Genomic DNA, 24,711 nt, shown 5'->3' with positions numbered 1-24,711 from the left:
TGCCCGAGATGGGAAATAGTAGGAGGCAACAAGGAGTCTCATTCCCAGACTATCTGGTTCAGTCAGCTCATTGCCTCCTGAGGTGAGGGCCTCAGTGTTCCCATCCACAGATGATAGTAGCCTGAGTGGCCTTTGTTGCAGAAAGACTGATGAAGCGCTCAAGGCACTTGGAAACTTTGATCTTTGTTTCTGAGACAAAACACACAGGAATCTCTATAATCTGAAGCGCAGTTTTCATCTAAGTTTCCTCCTAATCACATTCCAAAACCTGCCTTCCTGTAGATCTACTTACTGCTAAGATCTTTTTAGACAAGTCACAGCTCTGACTGAATGGGTTAGGGAAAGAAGCATTTCTTAGATTCCTTAATAAGATTCAGAGATTTACACATCTGCTGGTATATTGATGCTGCAGTGGCTAGGGAGAAAATTAAACTTGACTCTGTTTCATACTCTTTTTTTTTTTTTTTTTTTTTTTTAAAGAGAGGGAGAGGGAGATTCCTAAGCAGTCTCCACATGGGGTATGGAGCCTGACGCGGGGTCCAGTCCCACGACCCTGAGACCGTGACCTGAGCCAAAACCAAGAGTCGGACACTTAACTGACTGAGCCACCCAGGCATCCCTGGTTTCATACTCTTAAAGTATAATTCCTACTTTCTTGTTTTGTTTCTCTTTCCCTTTCCTATTTTTTAAGGATTTTATTTATTTATTTGAGCAAGAGAGAGCGAGAATGAGTGGGAGATGGGGAGGGGCAGAGGGTGAGGGAGAAGGAGACTCCCCGCTGAGCAGGGAGTCTGAAGCAGGACTCAATCCCAGGACCCTGGGGTCATGACTGGAGCCAAAGGCAGCTGCATAACCAACTGAGCCACCCAGGGTGTCCCTCCCTTTTCTTTCTTTCTTCCTTCCTTTCTTTCTTTTTTTTTTTTTTTTTAAAGATTTTATTTATTTATTTGACAGAGATCACAAGTAGGCAGAGAGGCAGGCAGGGGAGGTGGGGAGGGGGAAGCAGGCTCCCTGCTGAGCAGAGGATGTAGGGCTCAATCCCAGGACCCTGAGATCATGACCTGAGCCGAAGGCAGAGGCTTAACCCACTGAGCCACCCAGGCGCCTGCTCCTTTTTCTATCTTTAAAGATAGTTCTCCCCTCCTACAAATAATCATCCACCTACTCTAAGTTAGAGATTGAGTGTTCTCATAACCGGCCATGAGTCAGTGACAGCTTTTTACTCTTGTTGTAAATAGAAACATAAATTCTGTTCCTGCATGCACTTCATAGGCTGCCTCTCCAGCATTTTCCTCCACAGCCAAGGAATGTGCAAGGCTTCTGAGTCAGCAGTCCGCTTCCACGGGACAAAACATGCAAGATATTGTCCACTTGCAGAAATTGCACCAGTGCTCTGGAAACCTGGCATCATGTCCTCTTCCTCTTCCCTCCTGAGACTCCTCACTTCCCCTTTCCCTTCCTTCTACACCTTGGCTTTTCAGTCCCCAGGATTTCTGGCCCCCTCTGGTCAGGTTTCCTGGTCTGTAGGTTCCTGTAATTACGAATACAGAATTTTCCCAGGATACTAGGATGTTTGGCACACAGGGATGGTCCAGGAGAGGCCAGGAGAAGCAGGATCTGAATTCACCTTCAGGAATGAGGGAAATGAGGGCGACAACAGGAATGGCCCTTTTGGAGTTCTCCCCAGCTACTCTCAGAATGAATCAGAATGCCAGATTCCCCTTGCTAATGACACTGTCCCAGTCCAACAGAGGTACAGAGTAATGCTGTAGCACTTGAGAGTATCTTCCTGCTGTGGTCATTTGGCTTGCAAAGTAGGAAAAGTGAGGCAACCCAGGGGAATTAATCTTGTGTACTCTTACCTTGGGTGCTTGTCGCATTGTTCCAGGAACCAACTTAACCTCTATTTATCTGTTGTCATTAGTGACCTGCAGGTCGAAATCCCTTAGACTGTGCATTTAATACTTGACTGCTGCTTGTGAGCAGACTGTCTGCAGCTGTCTGGGAGCTGTGGCTGAAACCCAAAAGTCAGCAGAAGGATTGGGGGCCAGTTATTAATGAAGGTGTTCATCTGGGGTGGGGGTTGATTTGGAAACTCTCTGTGGTGGTTAGTAGCTCTGTGGAAGTGAATATTTCAAACAGAGTGGGCGGCAGCCCACCAAGGAGGTATTAGTGTACAAAGCAGAATTTTTCTTTGAAAATAAATGCCCAAGACACTTTAGGGAGTTGTAAGCTTAAAACAGGCATTATGACAGAGGAAAGGCTTTTAGAAATAATGTTGCAGGATTTTTTTAAAGATTTTATTTATTTGAGTGGGAGAGAAAGAGCACCTGCATGCATGCAAGCGAGGGGGTGGGGGCAGTGGGAGAGGAAGAGAGTCTCCAGCAACTCCACACTCAACGTGGAGCCAAACTCGGGACTTGATCTCCGGACCCTGGGATCATGACCCAAGCCAAAACCAAGAGACAGATGCTTGACCAACTGAGCCACCCAAGTGCCCCAAAGTTGCAGGATTTTTAATGTGTTGGTTTCAGCAAGAACATCCTGGTACTGAGTACTCCAGATGCTGGCAAGGAGTAGAAGGTGACTGCTTTTTAGGAACAAAAAGAAATCGTTTTCTTCTTTGACAAGAGGCAGAGTGATCAGACCAGGTGTTTTCAAAGCTTTCCAAACATTATGACTCTGGTGGAGTCAAAGTCTACTATGAACAGAGGTCGGGCATGCAGAGGGTCAGGATTGCAAAATGCTGTCTGTTTGCCAAAAATGCAAATAAAGCCACAGAAATCTACACAAGGAAGGCAAGAGGCAGTCACTCTGGGACCTTTGTTTCCAGTCATCAGTTGTTACCTGTTACCCTTCTGCCTTTGGATAGACATGTCTTTTTTCTGCTTTTGCAAGACCTCTTTTTACTATGTACCATTTCTAAGATAAGCCTTGGCATGTAAGAAAAAGAATGGACTCTTTTTAGGAATTTTAAAATACTTCTCTTGCCGCATATTGTTTCCTAGAATAAACTTTTATTTAGGAGGATCTGGAGGTTAGTTCCAGTTAATTCTGTTTCTTGATGGACTCTTGGCCAAGTGGCTATTGAGACAAGCTGTGTTTTGTAGCAGTGTAGTTTTCCTATCTAGAGCCAGGAGAGGTTGTTGAGTAAGTATATATCTGAGATGAGAAGTCAAGTCCGTGTGTTCTGGGTGAAGAGTGCCGGGTCTGCTGACGTAAAGGGAGAATGTCTGTTCTCAGTTAGCTCAGATAGCTATTGCTTTCTCCCGTGAAGCTTAAGACAGGTCTCCTGTTGATGTGGTTTAGCTTTATAATATCATGGTAAGGAATAGAGAGACGAAGAATGTTACTTCTTCACAAAGGGGGATTCTGTTGCACAGACGCTTACCCAACGTAAGAGCTTCAGGACAGAACATGGTCTCATCCATGTCCAGAGCTTGGTGCCTTCTTCTGACGGTTGATTTCTTCAGCACATACAGTTTGATGGTTCCCAGTACTCTTGGGTTGCTTCTCTAAAAACTGAGTGAGTCACTTCTTACCTCTGTACCCCTCCTGACCACAGTGGATCAACAACCCCCCTTCCTCTGTCTCCCCCCATCTCCAAGAGTAAGTCTTCTTTAAAGCAAAGTTTCAGTGCAGCCCTGTTTGTCACACTAGTAGCAAGTGTGACACACTAGTGTGCCTATGATGGAGCTAGTTCAGACTAGAACACCAGGAGTGAGCACTGTGACTGTGAGGATTTTCTTAGTACTAAATTCGGAGAACTTCAGAATTGGAAGAAGAGTTTAGGGACCATCCAGTGTAGCCCCCTCATCTTACACCAGGGAAAATCAAGACCTGGTAAGGCAAAGTAACTTGCCCAAGGTCATGCAACCAATATCTGGCACAGGGGGCTCGGAGCTATATTAGTGCTCATCTCCTTCCTCTCACCTGCTTCTCTGTTCTTACTCTGCCTTAGTTTTTGCTCTTGGCCCTTTGCCTCCCACCTCCCAGTAGGAGTTCTAAGTTGTGATGATACATGCATGAAACGTGGTACAAAAATGATGAAACAGACTCAAGGGAGTGAGTGCATTAAAGGAGCATGTAAAGTGCCTTCTCCCATCTTAAAGCTTCTGTCCAGCAAACATAGGGTGGTTGATGTGTAGGTGTTTTTAATAAGTGGAAAGTGTAGACATTATCATTACTTTCAGATATGTTTGTGGGCAAAATGAAATGGCTATAAAGTCTTCCCACCCTGCTGTGTACCACACGCAGGGGCAGGACTTTTTCAGTCCTTTAAAACCCTGTTGACTTGGCAGCCTCTGAACTTTGTGCTTCTTAGACTGATGTCACACTGCCCTTTGCTTCTCCTCAGACCTCTCTCCACTGTGCCTCACAATCTTGTTAGAGAGCTCCTCTTTCTCTACCAATTGCTTACAAGTTGACGAGTCCCAGATCTCACCCAGGGCCCATGGCTCTCTCTTCCCATGGGCTGTCCTTGTGTGATTGTACCACTTTTGAAGATGCAACTACCATCTGTATGCTAATGACTCCTGAATCTGGGCCTGGGTTCCCGGCTATTCCCCTGAGCTTCAAATACTGCCTAGCAAGTACCTTTCTTAAGGCAGTTCAGACATAATAAGCCAAAGGGTACTCACTACTCTCCCCTCACAAATGAGTTCTTCTATTTTCTTCTATTTTTAATTCATTGGCCTGGTGTCATTATTTACTCTGTGGCCTAAGCTGGAAACCCAAAAATCATTCTTGAGTCTTTCATCTGTAAAAGTCACTCACTCACAAGCCTTCCTACTTTATTTCTTTTCCTACTTTCCACACTTCTTCCCTGCCTGGCTAACACTGACTTACCTGAAAGACTCAGCTGTCACCTTTCAGAGGTTCATCTTCAACGAGCACCCACTACAATTAGGTACTCATCATCTTCGTTCTGAAATCCCTTACACCTCTGTCTCTCTAATGACATTTAGCAAAGTACGTTTAACATTCTATTTGTGAGTCTGTCTTACCCACTAAGCTGTAAGACCCTTGAAAGCAACATTGTCTTACTCATCTTTCCATCCCTAGTGTCACAGATAGTGCCTGGAATTCAGAAGATATAGGATATACATTTGTTGAATAAATGACTGTGATACTTCAGAACTTCATCTGAGAAGGAGTTACGTCTCCTAAAAAATGTTTATAGGTAGAAATTTGGATTTGCTAACGATTCCTTTTTCTTAATTTATTTTTGTTAGATTAATGTGACAGAATCAAGTGGATCAACAGTCATCCCACTGCCCCCTTTGTTGGGGGGTGCTGAGAGTGGGGAAGCATGGAGGACAGTAAGAACGAGACGATGAATCGCGCTCACATCCTCTTTGACCGGTTTGTGCAGGCCACCACCTGCAAGGGGACCCTCAAGGCCTTCCAAGAGCTCTGTGACCACCTAGAACTGAAGCCTAAGGACTACCGCTCCTTTTATCACAAGCTCAAGTCCAAGCTTAACTACTGGAAAGCCAAAGCGCTGTGGGCAAAGTTGGACAAGCGGGGCAGCCACAAAGACTACAAAAAGGGAAAAGCGTGCACTAACACCAAGGTAAGGGTTCGGTTTCTCCCAGGCCTTGGGGTCACTGACCTAAGGATTTAGCCGCAAGAGAAAAGATTGTGAGGACAAGTAGGCCAAAGAAAGGGATTGAGTAGTGGTAGACCGGGTGAGAACTAGACAGTCTAGCAGAGACTTAGTACAGAAAGTCAGACTTTGTGAGTCTATTACCTGTGTTCAGTTGACTGTTCCATATCCCAGATTCTGTTCTTATTTCATGTATTCACATTGAACAGATTTAGCTATTTAAGTACAACCCTGAAGTCAAGTGATGTAGGAACTTTTTCCCCGCTGAGAGCTCCGTTTTGAATTTCACACTATTAGGAGGATGCAGGTTGCTTAGCAAAGAAGAAGCCATGCCATGTTAGCATCCTGTCTGAACATGGCTTCATGGTGCCTGGCATGTCATCTTTATAAAGTCGTCATTCCATACTCAGTGACTAATAAGGTCTAGATAGTATTTGCTAACTTGGGGATCTGCCACAATCTTCAGACCTCTTTTTATCCATATTCCAAAGGTTTGTTTTGATAAACAAGGGCTTTGTGAGCCAAAATATTTCTTTTGCTTTCTTCATGATCTAGGGAAATAGAGTTTTCATGAAATAGGTGAGGTATTCAGTCACCTGTGCAGGGGGTAGGAACAGGGAAGTGAGAAGGGACAGTCTATTTCCTGCTTTCCTCCTTATGTGAAAACATCTTCTTGTGAGAAGTTTGGAAAAAACTAGCAGAGAAACAAAATTGCAAACGACTTCATGACTAGATTATTAATGTCCTTTCATGAGCTTTAATTTGCCCTGTGTGGAGACCTAGAGACCTTTCCCCCACGGGTTTGCCTCTGGTAGATACTCATCAGCAAAATTCAAGAAATTCAGAGAGGCATGACTGAGTGCAGTGTTTTATTAATAATACAGGGGCGCCTGGGTGGCTCAGTGGGTTAAAGCCTCTGCCTTCGGCTCAGGTCATGATCCCAGGGTCCTGGGATCGAGCCCCACATCGGGCTCTCTGCTCAGCAGGGAGCCTGCTTCCCCCTCTCTCTGTCTCTGCCTGCCTCTCTGCCTACTTGTGATCTCTGTCTGTGAAATAAATAAATAAAATCTTAAAAAAAAAAAAAAAGAATACAAATTAGTTAAGTGTCCGTTCTCACCTTGAGTACTTCTCTAGAATATGGGTTTTTAACATCATTTCCCTGGATTTTCAGTCCTAAGATGGTGATTTTAGAACTCTTTTTAGCACATAAAACTTGGGCTCTTGGAAGTTACCTTCTGGGAATCCTTGAGTGGTAGATTCACTTCAGGACTCTGAACTATGTATTTAATAATCTGTGTCTCCTTGGACAGAAATCTGCTTGACTTAAAAACCTTTCAGAAGGTTCTCTCCTGTTAATAAAAGGTGACATGTGATTTTCAAGTCATTTGTTGAAATGACCACTTCAGTATATTGCAGACCTACAAGGTGAACCTGTGCTGGGTTTATGTGAAGCACTAACAATTAACAGTCTCCTCTGTCCATAACAATCACCAGCTTTCCTCTCAAGCCACTGCAGATGCTCTCCTGTGACCCAGACAGGTCTGAAGATTTCTTAGGAGAATAGCCTAACTTGGAGGCTTTAGGGAATGATGGTTATCAGATCATGAAACTGTTACAGAAATGTGAGCTTTCCTAAGAGGTGCTGCCTTTGCCCTGAAAGCAGATGTGTTTTTCAGTGTCTCATCATTGGAGCTGGGCCCTGTGGTCTCCGTACAGCCATTGACTTATCCTTATTGGGAGCTAAAGTGGTCGTTATTGAGAAACGAGATGCCTTCTCCCGCAACAATGTCTTGCATCTCTGGCCATTCACCATACATGATCTGCGAGGTCTGGGTGCCAAGAAGTTCTATGGCAAGTTCTGTGCTGGAGCTATCGACCATATCAGTAAGTAAAACCAATCCTGCAGGATCCCATGCCTGCCCCCTACCCACTTGTTCAATAGAAAGAGATAGATTATTTGAGGAATTCATACTCAATAGTCCAATTTGTTTTGGTATCATTAACGTCCACTGTGCTTGGAGTCAAAATACCTGTGATGCGGTGGTTTATAACCTAGGACTCTTACCTGCAGTGCAAGTTTTATCTCCTGTGACATGAATTTAACTTAAGGATTTCTAAAGTTGGGTCTTGAACGCTTCCTGAGCACTTGCAGTGGGTGGGATGGGCACTGGGCCAGCCTAGGAAACACTACCAGTTTGAGCCTTGACCCTCTGGTGATTCTTGGGCCAGTGGAAAAAGCACCAAGCATGAGGCTCTCTCTAATGTGATATGATAGATACTCTACTGACGTAAGGACAAAATGCTGCAGCGTCAGTACTGGGGAAACCACAGTTTTAGAAGCAGCCTCCTAGTTTAGTCACCAATGGCAAATCAGTAACGAGATTCATTTGGTTAGGTGATTCTCGTGAGGTCTACAGCGTGGATAACTGGCTGAAATTTTGTCATCTCCAAGCTCAGCTTGGGCCTGTGCTTCTCTGAGATCCTATAGAGTAGATACAGGTCAGTGCAGACAGTGGTTTTCTCTCCATGACTGTCAAGTGGCGTGTCTGAAAGGTGATTCAGAATAGACAATGTCCACATTATGAAGTTTTGAGTCTTGTTTATTGATCATCGTTAATGATTCCAGGAGATTCTTATCAAGGAACTTTTTTTCTGAGCTCCTCCAGATGTGTCCTGCAAATACATCAAACTGTTGGACTGTTTGCTCTTTGTAGTGGTTGTGCCAGTTCACCAAACATTGGCCGGCAGCTGCCATAGTCCATTGGCCGAGGAAGCACTCTGCCCATCTGTTGGGCTATCATATGTAAAGCATCTTGGAATCTAGTTGTCTGCAAATATTAAATGTGTGCTAGAAGGAGATTTAATGAGCCTTTAGGAGTGTGACTCAGAAGGGTGGTGGTTGTGATAAGCTGGGGGAGAAAACCAAGATGACTTAGATGAGGACCTGCACACACCACATTAGTCAGAGGCTGCAGGTGAGATTGGTCTTAAGAGAGGACCAAGGTCATTTGATTTGTCTGGATTTGTGTGCCTTATGTGGAATTTGTTTCGGAGCTAAGAGAGTCCTACATTGGGGACTAGATTTTTATCTCAGTAGGCCTGGGGCTGCTACCGTGTCTGACACTTGGTGGTCACTCATTAGACACAGAATAAATAAATCTCACTGTGATAAGGAGCAAGATTTTCACTCATTTTGAGCCTCAGTTTCTGTGCCTGTAAACCAGTGGTGGGAGAGGGAATGGTAAAAGACTAAGGTTGGATGAAGGTTTCCCCTTCTCACTTTATAAGAGTGTATTAGATCAAGATGAAAGGGAGATGTGGGAATCTCAGGAAGTAGTGCAGCCCTTTTGTATCAAACTGGAAAACCCACTGCAAGGCGTACACCTTTTGCCTTCTATGGTAAATCCCTTGTCCTGTCAGGATTGTGGATTCCGCTAGATGACTGTGGCTCTGATGGAATCGGGGGAAGATGGAAAAGAAGGTCTCCTGTTGGCCACAATCTGTGTTGTCTCAGAACTTTAGGTTGTTTTGAACACCCAGCCCAAAAGGTGGGCGTGCCTTGCATGTCTTTTTAGAACATCTCTTGCACTGAATTGTATTTGCCCTTAAAAAAAAAGAAAAGAAAAGAAAAGAAAGAAGCTATAGACTGTGGCTTGGAAAATGTCTCCAGCTACAGGAGGCTTTGAGAATCTGGATAAACTGTGTTGGTGGGCAGGTAAGAACCCAAGCAGTAATTGCTGACTAGTACTCTCTTTTTAGTGTGCCCTCACTGGTATCATCTTTTTGTTCCTGCAGGTATCCGTCAGCTTCAGCTAATACTTTTGAAAGTTGCCCTGATCCTGGGCATTGAGATCCATGTCAACGTGGAATTCCAAGGTCTTGTACAGCCTCCTGAGGACCAAGAAAATGAACGTGAGTTAGGTTGAACCAATGAAGGAAGGATAAAAGGGCATGGAGTGTGTGAGAAAAAGATGAGCTCAATGGAGAAAAGTTTAAGAATCTGTGGGTTGTTTTCAGAACGAGTTAAAGAGGTTTCTTCAGTTGTACAGCCTCTTTCAAGGGACTTTGGCTTAATGAGGAGGCTTTTGACATACTATTAGATGTTGCAAGCACTTGTATTCATTATAACAAATCATGTCGTGGGGAACATTCTTTTTTTTTTTTTTTTTTTTTAAGATTTTATTTATTTATTGGACAGAGAGAGATCACAAGTAGGCAGAGAGGCAGGCAGAGAGAGAGAGGAGGAAGCAGGCTCCCCACCAAGGAAAGAGCCCGATGTGGGGTTCGATCCCAGGACGCTGGGATCATGACCTGAGCCGAAGGCAGAGGCTTTAACACTCTGAGTCACCCAGGTGCCCCCGTGGGGAACATTCTTTTGTGAGCCTTCTCCAAGGCTTTTTTCCCTGTGTTTTGTATCCCATGCTTTTTTACTCCTAGTGTTTTCAGTTCGGGGTTTTGTGCAGTTTGTATCTAGAGGTGTCTTAGGTGTATGAATATAGTCTGGGTAAAGACCTTCATTTTGACTTTGGTCCACAGGGATAGGTTGGCGGGCACTGGTCCACCCCAAAACCCATCCTGTGTCAGAATATGAATTTGAAGTGATCATCGGAGGGGATGGCCGTAGGAACACCTTGGAAGGTATTGGTCAATGCTGCTTTGCCTGGTTCATAGCAGAGTGAAGGGTGACCCCCCACCCACCCACCCAACCCTGCGGGGAGAGTTTGTATCATCAAAGAATCCACATTCCTTAGTATCTGCTTATGTGTGCTATCTATTCTAACTGAATGATAGACTCAGCCTTGCACTAGCCAACTGGTATTTGGGTTCTCTTCTTACGGGGCACTTTTGTTAGGGCACTAAGAGGTAATTAATTGGTTGACACTGCAGGATTATATCTATGTTTAGTAAACTGGTGGCTTCCTTTTCTTTCTCTTCTTTTTTGTTTTCTTTTCTTTCTTTCTTTCTTTCTTTCTTTCTTTCTTTCTTTCAGTGGAATCCATTGAACTAAGTAGTATTCTGGTCAGTTAGATTTCACATTGTTAGTACATGGGAGACTTTGACTTCCTTCCTGAAATTCATGTATTTTTTGGCAGGTAAACACCTTATTTTCAGATAGAGAAGAATCGTCCTAAAATTTTCCCATTGATTCCCATTCCACATGTTCCCCAATGTCTTCATCAACACCTGTTCCTGTTTGAAGTGATCTTCCTTCTTCTCTAGAGAGCCTTGGTCTCCCCTGAAAATTTCTTTCCTTCCAGGATTTCGCCGGAAGGAATTTCGTGGCAAGCTGGCCATTGCCATTACAGCAAATTTTATTAACCGAAATACAACAGCAGAAGCCAAAGTGGAAGAGATCAGTGGAGTGGCTTTTATATTCAACCAAAAATTTTTCCAGGAACTGAGGGAAGCCACAGGTTGGTATAGATGCCTCCAAAGCAATAGGGATAGAATTTAAATAACTACTTGTGATTTTTCTCTCAGAGGGTTTGGTAGAGTAGGTGGTCATTGGCATTATTGCTATTATTTGCCCCACTGCTCACTCTTTCTCCAGTGCTTTCCTTACCACTGTCTCCTCTTCTAGCGTTCTTTATCCTCTTTACAGTGACAGGGCTGCTCTGGGCTTAGTTTCTGTTTATTTGTTTGTTTTTAAGGGGCCGTTCTGCCTTTTACCAACTCTTCTCCAACCCTTTCCACTATGCTGTGGCTCTAAGTAATGGTGCTCGATGCAGTAAGCTACTGATGGGTAGTTCTCTGGTTCTCTAGAACCTGACTTTAGATACTGAGTATACAGTCTCCTGGTGTTCCAATTTGGGCATGAAGTAAACCACGTGCTAGATAGGAATGAGATTATTGTATGATAGCTTTTGAATAAGTTAACTTATTTTGCTGCTGCAAAAGTGTGCCTCAGATTTCATTTCTCTGTTTTCTCGAACATGATTGCTTTCCATTATATCTGTTTTTTAGATTATTGAATTATTATTGAATTAAAATATTATTGAATTAAAAACACCAGTAGTTCACGCTCTGCTTCCAGATATCTAGTTATCTGTCCTGTTACGAGCAGAGGTGATTCTCCCAGTTGCTTTGATGACTATCAAGATGTTTAACTTGAAAACTAACCCTGACCTCTTACTGGAAGTTGACCTTTCTTTTTCTTCCAGTCCTCCTATTTCTGCTTACTATTGATCATGGTTTTTAGGATAACTTAGGGTATCAAGTGAATTACAGAGCAGTGCAGGTATGAACATAGCTCCCCCTCTTCTCATGAACTGAATATGCAGGAAGTAAGAATCTGGGCTCAGACATCTTTTTATTTTCACTTTCTCTGCCTAGAGTGTTACAGCCTGGTCTCTGTGGACACATGTAAACGTTCTGGCTGTCCTAACGTACCTTCATTTCAGCAAGCCCACATGTGACAGATTTGCTTTCTGGTTGCAGGTATCGACTTGGAGAATATTGTCTACTACAAAGATGACACACACTATTTTGTTATGACAGCCAAAAAGCAGAGTTTGCTAGACAAAGGGGTGATACTGCATGTGAGTAATGGATTTCTTTCAAACCTCTTTTATGTTGTACTAGGTAATGTGACCACTAAGAGAAAGGATTTTGTTTTCTGATGAGTTTTTCCTCCAAGGGAAGGAAAATGAGCACCCAATTCATCTCCTGGAAACATGTACTCCTCCAATGTTTTTTAGTTTAACTTCTAAAAATTCTTTTGTTATGGAGAATTTCAGATGTAAACAAAAGTAGAGAGAATCATATAGTGAACCCCCCCCCACCATGCCCACTATCTTGCTTTAACAATTGTCAACACATGGCCAGTATTATTTCAGTAGTACCTCACCCCACTCCCCACTCCTGCCATTGGATTGTTCTAAAGCAAATCTCAGATCTCAGTTATTTTGGATACCCAGTTTAATTTTAGGAGATTTGGTATGTCATTATAACTAATTCTGCATATGACTAATTAGTAGTTGGTTAATAGGTCGTCTTTTGGAACAGGGTGGTAGGGGGAAGGGAGTTTGACCTGGAAGTCTGAGAATGGTTCTGGTTTTACTGCAGATATGTCTCAGAAGTCTAGGGAATACTGGCTAGATCAAGGTATATTTAGACCTCTTCATGACCTAACAATCATGAGAGGTCTGCTTCAGCCTTTTTTCCAGGTGGATAATTGTATGACATTCCCTGAGATGATGAACAGAATGTGAAATCAGAGAACCACAGGATAGGTGGTTCTTTAAGGAGAGTCTCTTAAGTCTTATATGGTGCTCAGTCTGAATCAGAATTACTATTCCCATGTGATGAGTTGGAAAGAAGAGGCACCAGATGTGCTGATTCAGGCCTCTACAGGTCTTACCACAGACTCCTGGCTAAAGTTCCGGGTGCCTTTGTCTCTGCAGCACTGAGTTATACTGTTGCCATATCTGAGAGCAGCGTTGGGGGCAAGCCAGTGATGGGGGCAAGCCAGTGAACACGTGCCTGCTGCACAGCCTCTTCCCAGTCACAGACCTCATTATCTGTTTCTCAGCCTTGAGCTCCTTTATGTACATGAGGAGAAACAGGACAGAGCAGTTCATGCAGCCCATTCTGTCAAAAGCATAAGCAAGATGGCAAGATAAAGATGGTTTGATGCTTTATCAGTAAGAAATAGCCAGTGAACCCGGGGGTAGGCTGTGGACTAAGACAAATCTATCATCTTAGGCAGAATAGTGGTTATTAGTTGAAATTATTGTTTTATTGTGCTTCACAGTTAGTGCTTTTTGTTTATTTATTTATTTTACAAAATTGAGGGTTTGTGGCATCCTTGCGCTGAACAAGAGAATTGGTGCAATTTTTCCAAAAGCACTTGCTCATTTCATGTTTCTGTGTTATATTTTAGTAATTCTTGACAGTACTTCAGACATTTTCATTATTATATTTGTTATGGTGATCTGTGATCAGAGATTATAACTTGCTGAAAACTCCAATAATGGTTAGCATTTTTTAGCAATAAAGTATTTTTTAGTTAAGGTAGGTTCATTGTTTTTTTAGACATAATGCTATTGCACACTTTTTACAGCATAGTATAAATATAATTTATATTTACTGGGAAACCAAAAAAACTCATTTGACTGCAAGTTGTGACATTCACATTGTGGTGGTCTGGAACTGAACTTGCAGTATCTCGAAGGCATACCTATATATAGGAACAGTCTAGCATGCCCAGACCTGATATACTTTTGCTTTTTGTTTATTCTTCTAGAAGGCAGGGGCCATGTTTCTATGTGTGCTGCTAATACTAAACTGGTTGTAGTCACTTACTCGATGTTGAACAAACATGGTTTCAAGGACCAACTTGAGTATTTGTGTTTTGACTGTTAACATCTTATAGTGGTAGCTGGAAGTACCATCGGGGACACTTGGAAACAAACCATAGGCCCCACTTTAGGAGAATAGAGATCTGGCTCAGTTAGCCAGGAATCTCCAAAGCAAAAAAGGAATTTTTCAGTCCTTTTATGTGGAAAGCCCATTTTCCTCTCATCATTGTTTTTCTTTGTTGGTGGGTTTCTATGGAGCCTTTCAGAATCTTATTTTGAAAGCCTCTGTTCCATTTTCAGTGTATTTCTTCTCACCCCCTGGCTGCTGTTGCTCCCACCTCGCATCTTTTTGGCACTAGAGCTTTCAGGTGCTTCCTTTGGGTTTGATGAATTACACAATGCTGAGTATTTCTTATGTTCCCATTTGCCAGAAGCTATTTGCTACCCAGAAGATAACGATCGCCAATATAACATAAATTATAAAATATGTTTTCAGTTTAGAAAGTAACATCACGGGCGCCTGGGTGGCTCAGTGGTTTAAGCCGCTGCCTCTGGCTCGGGTCATGATCTCAGGGTCCTGGGATTGAGTCCCGCAATGGGCTCTCTGCTCGGCAGGGAGCCTGCTTACCTCTCACTCTCTCTGCCTGCCTCTCTGCCTACTTGTGATCTCTCTCTGTCAAAGAAATAAATAAAATATTCAAAAAAAAAAAAAAAAGAACCGTCACATAAATTATTTTATTTGGTATTCAAAACAACTCCATGAGTTGGATTAGGCAAGATTAAAGAAGTATGGAAACACCAGGCAGCAAACCTGTGCTCTTTTAGAAACAGCCTCCCCCATGGGGCACCCAGGTGGCTCAGTTGGTTGAGCATCTGACTCTTGATTTTGGCTCAGGTCATGATCTTAGGGTTGTGGGGTCATCAGGTTCCATGCTCAGCAGGGAGTCTGCTTGGGATTCTGTCTCTCTCCCTCTCGCCCTCCCCATCCCCACTGTGCTCTCTATCTCTCTCAAATAAATAAATAAATATCTATTTATTTATTTATTATTTTTTATTATTTTTTAAAAGAAGGGCCACCTGGGTGGCTAAGACAGTTAAGCATCTACCTTCAGCTCAGTTCAGGTCATGATCCCAAGGTCCTAGCTTATCCAGTGGGGAGCCTGCTTCTCCTCCTCCTTCTGCACCCGCCCCTTCCTGTGCTGTCTCTCTGCTTTCTCTCTCTCAAATAAATAAATAATCTTTTAAAAAAAACAAAAAATTTTTCAAAAGAAACAGCCTCTCCTTTTCTTTTAATTTGTGTAGAAGACTTGTTTTGGAATATGAAATCACTTTAGGAAGAAGGGAAAGGCTGTGAAACTAGCTTACATCTGACATGTATAGTGTGGTTCTAGCGGGGCTTTTCCTTCGACCCTCTTCTCTCTCTGGAGACAGGACTACGCTGACACAGAGCTCTTGCTTTCCCGGGAGAATGTGGACCAAGAGGCTCTGCTGAACTATGCCAGGGAGGCGGCTGACTTCTCCACTCAGCAGCAGCTGCCTTCTCTGGATTTTGCCATCAATCACTATGGGCAGCCTGATGTGGCCATGTTCGACTTCACTTGTATGTACGCCTCTGAGAATGCTGCCTTGGTGCGGGAGCAGAATGGACACCAGTTACTAGTGGCCCTGGTTGGGGACAGCCTCCTAGAGGTGAGTGGTAAGGGTGGCAGCGCTTTATAAGTAGAGGCAGTAGTAAGGAAGCAGTGATAATGAGGAACAATGGGAGTATCCCAGGTTACAGAGCGAGTGCCTACAGCATGGTGCAGCAGAGGTAGACTCCCTGCAGAGATACCCTAGGAAGTAAGGAGGTTGCTCACAATGGATGGAAGCTCTGCAGCTTTTGTGATTTGTTCTGCCGGTTTATGAACAGTTGCCAAACAGTACTGTCAACAGCAGACTTTCTCTCTTAGTTTAGTTTCCCTCTATTGAAAGGTAATTTATTTTAATTCTTTGTTTTCTGTTCCTTCATAGCCTTTTTGGCCAATGGGGACAGGAATAGCCCGAGGATTTCTAGCTGCTATGGACTCAGCCTGGATGGTACGAAGTTGGTCTCTAGGAACAAGCCCCTTGGAGGTCCTGGCCGAGAGGTAATGGGAAGTAGCCACGGGTCCCTTTCCTGGGAGTGATGAGTGGTTTGCTCCTCACGCAGAGTACAGGTTTTCTTCCTTTTCTCTCTCTCTCTCTCTCTCTCCTGCTTTCTTAATTCAAGATGTTTTCATATTTAAGAGAAGAAAAGCAAGATAATGATTAATAAAGTCATAGTCATAGATATGTAAAACTATCTAATTTAAGTGCTCTTATTTCTTTCCAAATTAAATTTATTACTGACAAATGGTATCTGAATCTTTGTATTCCTTTAAGGAACAGTATCTGATTCCTTTATGGCAGTCACATGAACAAATACATAAGCATAGTACATTAAATCTTCCCATCCTTAAAGTAGAAAGACTTGCACTAATGAAATCAGTATGGTAGCAGGGGACATACTAACATAAGAAAAGAAATACAAAGTGACTTTGGATTCAAAAGAAAACCCCAAATTGCTTGCAAATATTTCTCAAACTTTCAAATGTCAGATATGTTGAAGCAGATTATTGCATATGAAGTCATATTCTTCATATTGCATATGAAGAATCCTAGGATTTGTTTGCTAATAAAGAACAAATGCCTTGACCAGAAAAACTAGAGAAATAAGATTTCAAATCTGTGTGTAGTCGGTGGTTGATAGCATTTCAAGTCTGTTATCTAAGGTACTCTGAGCAAGTTTAGTGGCAAGTTCTTTTTTCATCTGTGGTTTTCTTAAATATTGGCCTACTTGAAAAAACAAAAGAGTAAATTATTTGCCTTTTAAATTAGAATCAGGCTTTTTATCTCAACCCACCACAGTGTACTTGCTCTTGCTACTGGTCCTCAATCAGTCCAGTGCCTGTGGAATCACTGGAGTAGTGGGAATGGGAGCAAGGGCTGATGTATGTTTGGAGAAAAATGGCCAATGATGAGGACTTGTCATATCCTTCAGATTATTTGGGATATTGACAGAAAATAGGAATATTATCAAAGGAGAAGGAGATATGTATGGTGCTTGTCACTGCTCTGAGTAAATTGTTGTATGTTCTTGCAGAGAAAGCATTTATAGGTTGCTGCCTCAGACCACCCCTGAGAATGTGAGTAAAAACTTCAGCCAATACAGCATTGACCCTGTCACCAGATACCCCAACATTAATGTCAACTTCCTCCGCCCGAGCCAGGTAAGAGCCTTCTAGTCAGTTATCTACCTCTAAGCCCATATTCAGGACGGATCAGGCCTCTGAAACACTGAAATATGTCTGTTAATACCGTATACATACACTTCTTTCATAATCCAAGTAGATGTCTCCCTGGAATGGTATCACTTTCCCTCAATAGATTGAGCAGCTAAGGGAGGGAGTTGTTGAATGACTTGCCAGAAGATCCCATGTGACCAAAATGGTGGATCCAGGACTTTCTCCGGGACTTTCTCATTCAAGCTGCATGTTGTAGGGGAGAGAGTACTTGCTCACTACTCAGGAAATGGAACTTCTTGCATTATTGCTGCCCATCACTTTGATGTGGATGTGTCATCCCGTCTTCTCTGAACCCCAGTTTCTTCATCAATAAAGTGGAGGTGATAGTCCTGCTGTTCACGGGACCATGGTGAAGGCAAATGAGATTGTTCACTTGAACAGACTTTGAAAATTAGTACCTTCTGTGCAAGTTAAAGATACCGTTGGTCAGTTCTGTTACACTGCTGAGTCATTTCTCACAATGTCTAAAGCCTTAAAATTGCATTGAGAATGACATTTGACAAAGCGCTATAATCCCAAAGAACCCAACAGTTTTTAGAAAGTGGTCCGTTCAACATACTTGCCTCTGTACTTGTATAATTTTTTATTCACTTTCTATCTGAAGTTTATGGCTCTAAGCCTTCTATATACCTCTATTTAAGGGGCCTGTGAGACCTGCTATCAATGGGCAGTATTAATGGTTCAATAGTGACTATCAAGGGGCCCTCGTTGGCTGAGTAGCTAATTTTTAGCACAACTTTTTTACACTAATCTGTATTTGTTTACATGTAAACCCAACACATTCCAGAAAGGATTTAAAGGTCATTGTCATAGCTTTTATCTGAACTTTGCCCAACCTGCTATCTTAGTCTTTCATTTTGCTCTCAGGTGGGAACTTGTTAAGTGGTGTTTGATTTTCCTTCTTAACTTTCTGCCAGGTGCGCCATTTATATGATACTGGGGAAACAAAAGATATTCATCTGGAAATGGAGAACCTGGTGAATTCCCGAACTACCCCAAAGTTGACTCGCAATGGTGAGTTCTGGCAATGACCTATTAAATGCGAGTACCCTATTCAGAGAAGTCTGTACTTACTGAGCTGGTAGTGCACACAGTACTGTATAAGGCCGTGGTTCTCAACTGGGGTGACTTGGCCCCCAGGGAACATTTGGTAGCATTTGCAGACATTTTAGATTGTCATGACTGGGGGAGGGTGCTAAACCTCCTATAGTGCACAGGCCAGCTCCCCACAACAAAGAATTGCCTAGCCAGAAATGTCAAGAATATCAGGGCAGAACCCAGAGAAATCAAGTATAAATGCTGTTGAAAGAGAGGAAGTGAGCACACACCCATACCAACTAAGGTTTCTGGGCGGAGACTTTAGGAAAAAGCAGTGACGTTTTAGCTGAGTACTACGACATTGCCAGGATACAGTTATGAGGGATAAAAGCCATTCCATATTTTGTGTTCACTGAAGGGCCCCTGTAGATTTTTTTAAAATGAGAGCAGAATGAATGTACCTAGTCAGCTACATGGAAGATGGGATGGAGAAGGGAAATGCGAGAGGCAGGGCCACTAGTTAGAAGTACATTGTAGCAGTCAAGCTAACGGTGGTGAAGGCCTGAATCTGATGCTCATGTCGAGGACGGACAAGGGAGTGGAGTGTAGTTAGAAGAACTCTGACTTTGGAGCCAGGTGCAACTGTGTCCCAGTCCAAGCTTTGCCATTTGTGAAATTTGAGGGCCAGAACAGGTTATTTTGCACCTCTAAACTTTGGTTTCCTTTTCTGTTAAATGGGCATAAGAAATAACTACTTCCACCATGGTCATAAATGGCAGCCATTTTGTCATTGTCGTTATTCATTATGCAAGCGAGAGTATATTCTAGAGCCAGAATCAATAGGCATCGGCAATTTGTTTGCATGGGTCAAGAGATGGTTGCAGATGGTGCCGCCATCAGTTTGGACAAGGAAGCAGGAGGATAGAAGGTTTGAGTCTGTTTTGAGTTTGACATGTTATTGCAATATCAGGGTGGATTTCACAACCAACAGGCAGTTGGAAGCATTTTCGTCTGTGTCCACTAGAGTGTCATCTACTTGAAAGCAGGCAGTAAACCTTTGTCACTATCATTTTAGAGCCTGGAATGTTGAAGTTGCCCAGTACATGTTGGGTTGGTGGAAAAACAGATTTGGAAGACATCTGAACAAAGTTAATTTCTGAAGTAAATTTCTGATTTATGATGATAACAGCAGGAGTGTTTCTCTGTATAGTTTTAGAATAAATTTTCACTGAAAAACTTAAATGAAACAGGGTTTTTATGATATACAGTTTTTATCTTATATTCCCAAGTCACTAAATGACTTCATACAAGATTAGATATTTCCAGCTGTCAAAGGTAAGAGAGCAGACATTCTTGGACACAAATAGGAATTCACAGATTCTTCTAAATGCTCCATATCAGAGCTCCTCTGATGCAGTTAAGAAAAATGGACTTTTAGAAAGGCCATTCGTGTTTAAAAAGACACAGCGGTGGACTGAAAACATCCAAGTGTATGTGTTGATGTGTTCTCTTTTTCAAGTTGTGATCATTTATAATATGGAGTGCCAGTTCTGGCCTGGGGGACTATTCTGGTCCAGGGTCTTTGGCCTTGCCAGTGTAATCCTACAGAGTTTCTTCATTTGCCAAATCACTCTGTACCCTGGAATGTGTAAGAGTGGGCTTTGCACATTATTGGTTTAATGTATTGCTAGAGAGAACAGACTCTTTACTGCTCTACTCCTCCCAGTATAATTTGAAGGGAAGGAGCTTCTTCAGCTAGCTGCCAAGCCGCGCTTCTAGACCTTCTGTAGGTGGGGTAAAGGTCAGTAGATGGTGCCCTTCCAGCTAAGTCAGTATCCAAGAGTGCTGCAGGGACCCCGGGCTTCAGGACCAGCAGATCCAGATCATTCCTCTTGTGACTTACCATTCTGTTAAAGGGACTGGTGTTGACATCAGATATTGGATAAATTTGGTAGTTTCTTATCTACCTAAAATTCCACTATCGTGATACCAATTACATAGCTCTTTATTTTTGAAAAACAGTGATAACTGTTTTGTTCCTGCCTTTAGTAAGTTTTTAAACCGATATGTGTACTACAAGGAGGATCCTACATCAATGCTACCAGGTGACCACACTTCTGATGATTTTTTTGTTTTTGTTTTAGAGTCTGTAGCTCGTTCAAGCAAACTGCTGGGTTGGTGCCAAAGGCAGACAGATGGCTATGCAGGGGTAAATGTGACAGATCTCACTATGTCTTGGAAAAGTGGACTGGCCTTATGTGCGATCATCCATAGGTACCGCCCTGATCTGATGTAAGTTGTGACAAACTTTGTGTTTCATTTTGTATTTGCTCAGGACCTCAGAGTATTTTGCTGTCAGATAGCCAAATTTTGCATTTCTTCTTAGAATGGGATACATAGCAAGATACTTTTTTCTAGGAAGCATTGATTAATTTCAAGTTAGTTATATTTAAAACTTGTGTCAAGCATCGTGTAGCTGAATCCAGCTGAAGTTTTAAAAATCACAGCACTCAGAAGGTCAAAAACTGGTTTTAATACCCACCTGGGCCTATTAACATCACACAAAGGAAAACTCTGTTTATTGGCCCCAGGTTGAACTCTTCATTTCGGCCAGCTATTTCCCAGATGCTGGTGGTCATAAGGAAAACCTCACTAGAACATTTGGCTGGCTGAAGGCAAATATGTCACTACCAACAAACTCAAAAGCAGTGAATACTTACCCAATTTATCATGGTTCATTGGTATTTTCTCTGTTAAGAATTGTGCCTTTTGCAAATATACTATGCCCAGGCCCATAAGATTCAGGCTACCTTACTCGCTTATATCAGTGACACCCTCTCTTTTGGCCATTCTTTACTCTCCTAAATGCAAAATCACTACCATAGGATGACCCCAGGTCAACTACAGAGACCAGTGCCTTCAGATTTCCCCCATAGGCATTCGTTACCATGGAAGCCAAACAGGAAGATCCAGAAACAAAAGAAAAGACTGTTGAATTATTTTGGCTGCCTGTCCTTTTCATTAGGGACCAAATTTGTGCATTTGCTTTAATGATTGCTTAAGGAAACCTAAAAAACATAGTTCCTGTTTATATTAGGTTATAAATTAGTAAGGCCAGAGCTACTAGAAACGGCCTTACATATATGGTTTTGGAATAAGAATTTCTGATTTATTTAGATAAAGCTAAGTGATCTCCAGTGCTTCTGTCCCATAGGTAATGCAGAGGTTGGTAAATGAATGTAGGGCCCCCCCACCCCCCATCAAGAAAGGACAGGAGAAGAAAAAGGAGTAGTTTGAGAAGGATTGTGATGAATGGCAGGAGACTGGGTAAATCTGTTCTCTTCCAAAGGGAAGGCAGGAAAGAAAAGGAAATGGAGGCAAAAGTAGCTGAAGGGAAGCTAGCAGGTGAGGTGGGGGGTGGTAGAGGGAGAAGGCTGCCTGCAGAAGGTCTAGGGAAGTTCCATGTAACAGAACACAAAGCAGTGGGGGTAGGTGATTTGGCACCGTTTAGACTACAATGACGTCATTCAGGATGAGGCCTTCCTGGTTTAATAGACTTAATCTATAAAGAAAAAGCATTTAGAAAAATGAAAACCTTGCTACAGAGTCAGTAGCAGGTTAACACAAAAAAAGGCCTGCCAGTTGATCTGAAATCACCCCTTAAAGAAGAATGGTCTCGGTCTTTACTTCATCGAATGGCAAGAAGTTTGAGACACAGCGGGAAGTGTTTGTTAATTTAAGTACTTGGGAAAACTCAGGAAATTTAGCCTCAGAAACATCTTTTGAGGAAGGTTTTGGTATTTCCCTTCATGTAGAAGGCTGAATAAGATTTACCAGAGCTGATTTAGTGCATCAACAGCTCGTCTGGTCCAAATGACACAGCGAGTAATAGTCCTAAGCCTTTAGAAGCAGTCTAATCCAAATAGGATATTCATCATTATTGAGCATTAGTGTAATATGTACAGATCACATACGAGGTACAAGAGGATACATATTAAAGATAGTTCCTATTCTTGGGCTTACCTTTTAGTAAGAAGTTTACATTATTGGGAAGATGAGAGTAGTTCTTCAACTTTTCCCTCCTTTTTTACTTTCTGGGTAGATCTTTAGTCATTTCTTCTCCTTGAGGATGATTTGCATTTTATTGGTGTAAGGGAGGAGACCAAAAGGTGAGAAGAGCAGGTTGGCTCTCAAATTGCAGTAAACCCCGCACCCTGGATTTTAGCTGAAAGACGAAGGAAATGATGATGACTCTACTGATACTGTGTTTTCTGGCCTGAGGATAAGCAACCCTTCTTATGTTTTTCTCCTTCTGTTTTTCTTAGAGATTTTGATTCTTTGGATGAGCAAAATGTGGAGAAGAATAACCAGCTGGCCTTTGATATTGCTGAGAAGGAACTGGGCATTTCTCCCATCATGACAGGCAAAGAAATGGCCTCGGTGGGGGAGCCTGACAAGCTTTCTATGGTGATGTACCTGACTCAGTTCTATGAGATGTTCAAGGACTCACTCCCCTCCAGTGGTAAGGGCTGGCGGGTATGGAAGGCCTCCATTTTTTCTATTTTTTCCTGGCTTTTCTTTCTTCCCTTCCAACCACGTCCTTCGTTAGTACCACCAGAAGCAAACCTGCACTTACTCTGTATTATTATTGGTTGGCAGTCTGGGTAAGGCCCTGGAACTTTGCTCCATTATTTTTTCCTTCTTGACTAGTATGTTCTCAGCCATTATTTCTTTCCCCAAATCTTTCTCACTAAGCCTATGAGTTTGCAAAAGTCATTCCTTTGCAAAATGTTTTCCTTGACTCTACTACTTCCTTATACCCTTCCTCTCAGAGCCAGCCTTTTGAAAAAAAGCGGTTTGTTCTAAGTAGGACCTCTGCCTCCTAAGGCCTAAACTTCGCAACACTTTGCAACCCGGCTTCTTCTTTTTTTTTTAAGATTTTATTTATTTGACAGATCACAAGTAGGCAGAGAGGCAGGTAGAGAGAGGGGCGGGGAAGCAGGCTCCTTGCTGAGCAGAGAGCCTGATGCAGGGCTCAATCCCAAGACCCTGGGATCATGACCTAAGCTGAAGGCAGAGGCTTTAACCCACTGAGCCACCCTGGCGCCCCCCCGGCTTCTGTTTTAACTGCTCTGCCAAAAAGAATCACCCAATCTGCATTCTTTTCTCATTTTGCATCTCTCACTCACTTGGCTTTTCTGCATTATTTAGCACTATGGAATGGTATTCTTTTTCTTGAAATTCTCTCTTCTCGTTGGCCTCTGTGGTCCTATACTTGTTTGCTTCATTCTCTTTCTTCTGTAACTGTTCCTTCTCTGGCTTCTCTCTCTTCTCCAACCTTTTAGTGTTTTTCAAAGTCTTTGGCCCTCAGCCTGCTGCCTCAGTCTACCAAAATGCTACCAAAAAATATTCCTGTTATCATTTATTGTCCCTCAGAGTAAGTCAGTACACATATTGCTTTAGAGTGTTGACCGTGGTACCCAACCTGGATTTACTTCCCAGTACTTGCACCTGTTTGACCTTAGGCAAGTCACTCAATTTCCCTGTGCCTCAGTTTCGCCATCCATAAACTGGATTTTATGTACATATAACATAAAACTGATGAGCTAAGGAGAGTGTTTGGCAAAGTCATTTAATATCAGCAGTATGTTATTAATTTTGATTACTTTTTAAATTACTGTTGTTACTAATAAAACATTATAATTCATAGAGTTTGTGGTTCCACAGTGTGTACTCTTACAGATGTCCATAGCTTTTTCTGATCAGATATGCAGTTCTTACAACAGGAATCTACAACTCTCAAATCTGTTTAGGGAGAGCCTATTTAGGGAGAGCCTTCCTGTTATGTGTGCCTGTGTACATGGTTGCCTGCATCATCAAAGCCAATGACCCTGAGCTATGTATCCTTCCTCCCTTTCTCCCTCTACCTTGAAGTTTTTGTCACGACAGTGAGGCTTTAGCAGTCTGTTGTAACTAACAATCATAGGCAGATTCCAATGTTTGAAAAGCGAAAAGTGGAGGGTTTTGTGACTGCAATGGATTTGAAAGAAGAGTTTGTTCTGTTAACATGGATGGAAAAGAAAGCTCAACATCCAGACCATAGTGTGCATTTCTTTATTGAATTTTCCACTGAGTTCCTCTTGCTTTTGTCAGAGCAGATGAACCTTTAAAGTTTTCTGGGGTTCTGTGAGCCACCTGCAAGGAGTGTAGTTCTGTCAGTACTTTGAAGCCCCCTCCAGGGCTGTGCTCAACATTGCTTCCTGTTCACAGATGCCCTGGACCTGAATGCCGAGGAGAAAGCAGTTCTTATAGCCAGCACCAAATCCCCCATCTCCTTCCTCAGCAAACTTGGGCAGACCATCTCTCGGAAGCGTTCTCCCAAGGTAAATAGAGGAGGTTTTTG

General features: G+C 42.6%; 1 protein-coding gene across 7 annotated transcripts in view; it reads left to right on the top strand.

Annotated features, from left to right (window-relative positions):
• Positions 1-24,711, top strand: part of MICAL3 (microtubule associated monooxygenase, calponin and LIM domain containing 3) — a 194,640-nt gene that overhangs the window by 76,041 nt on the left and 93,888 nt on the right. For all 7 annotated transcript variants that reach the window (XM_032844447.1, XM_032844446.1, XM_032844444.1 and 4 more), the window contains exons 2-14: positions 5,235-5,575; positions 7,285-7,492; positions 9,404-9,520; positions 10,145-10,246; positions 10,867-11,022; positions 12,047-12,147; positions 15,340-15,597; positions 15,919-16,034; positions 17,069-17,195; positions 18,188-18,284; positions 20,453-20,600; positions 22,634-22,830; positions 24,579-24,691. In XM_032844447.1, coding sequence (XP_032700338.1) covers positions 5,312-5,575; positions 7,285-7,492; positions 9,404-9,520; positions 10,145-10,246; positions 10,867-11,022; positions 12,047-12,147; positions 15,340-15,597; positions 15,919-16,034; positions 17,069-17,195; positions 18,188-18,284; positions 20,453-20,600; positions 22,634-22,830; positions 24,579-24,691 — 2,004 coding nt within the window. In that variant the 5' untranslated portion in view covers positions 5,235-5,311. The remainder of the gene's footprint in view (positions 1-5,234; positions 5,576-7,284; positions 7,493-9,403; positions 9,521-10,144; positions 10,247-10,866; positions 11,023-12,046; positions 12,148-15,339; positions 15,598-15,918; positions 16,035-17,068; positions 17,196-18,187; positions 18,285-20,452; positions 20,601-22,633; positions 22,831-24,578; positions 24,692-24,711) is intronic.

Source organism: Lontra canadensis, unplaced genomic scaffold, assembly GCF_010015895.1.
Source record: "Lontra canadensis isolate GAN:19392208 unplaced genomic scaffold, GSC_riverotter_1.0 scaffold153, whole genome shotgun sequence".
In the NCBI taxonomy this organism is placed as follows: domain Eukaryota; kingdom Metazoa; phylum Chordata; class Mammalia; order Carnivora; family Mustelidae; genus Lontra; species Lontra canadensis.
The sequence above is the reverse complement of the archived record's forward strand: the minus strand, read 5'-3'. Positions and strand labels throughout refer to the sequence as shown.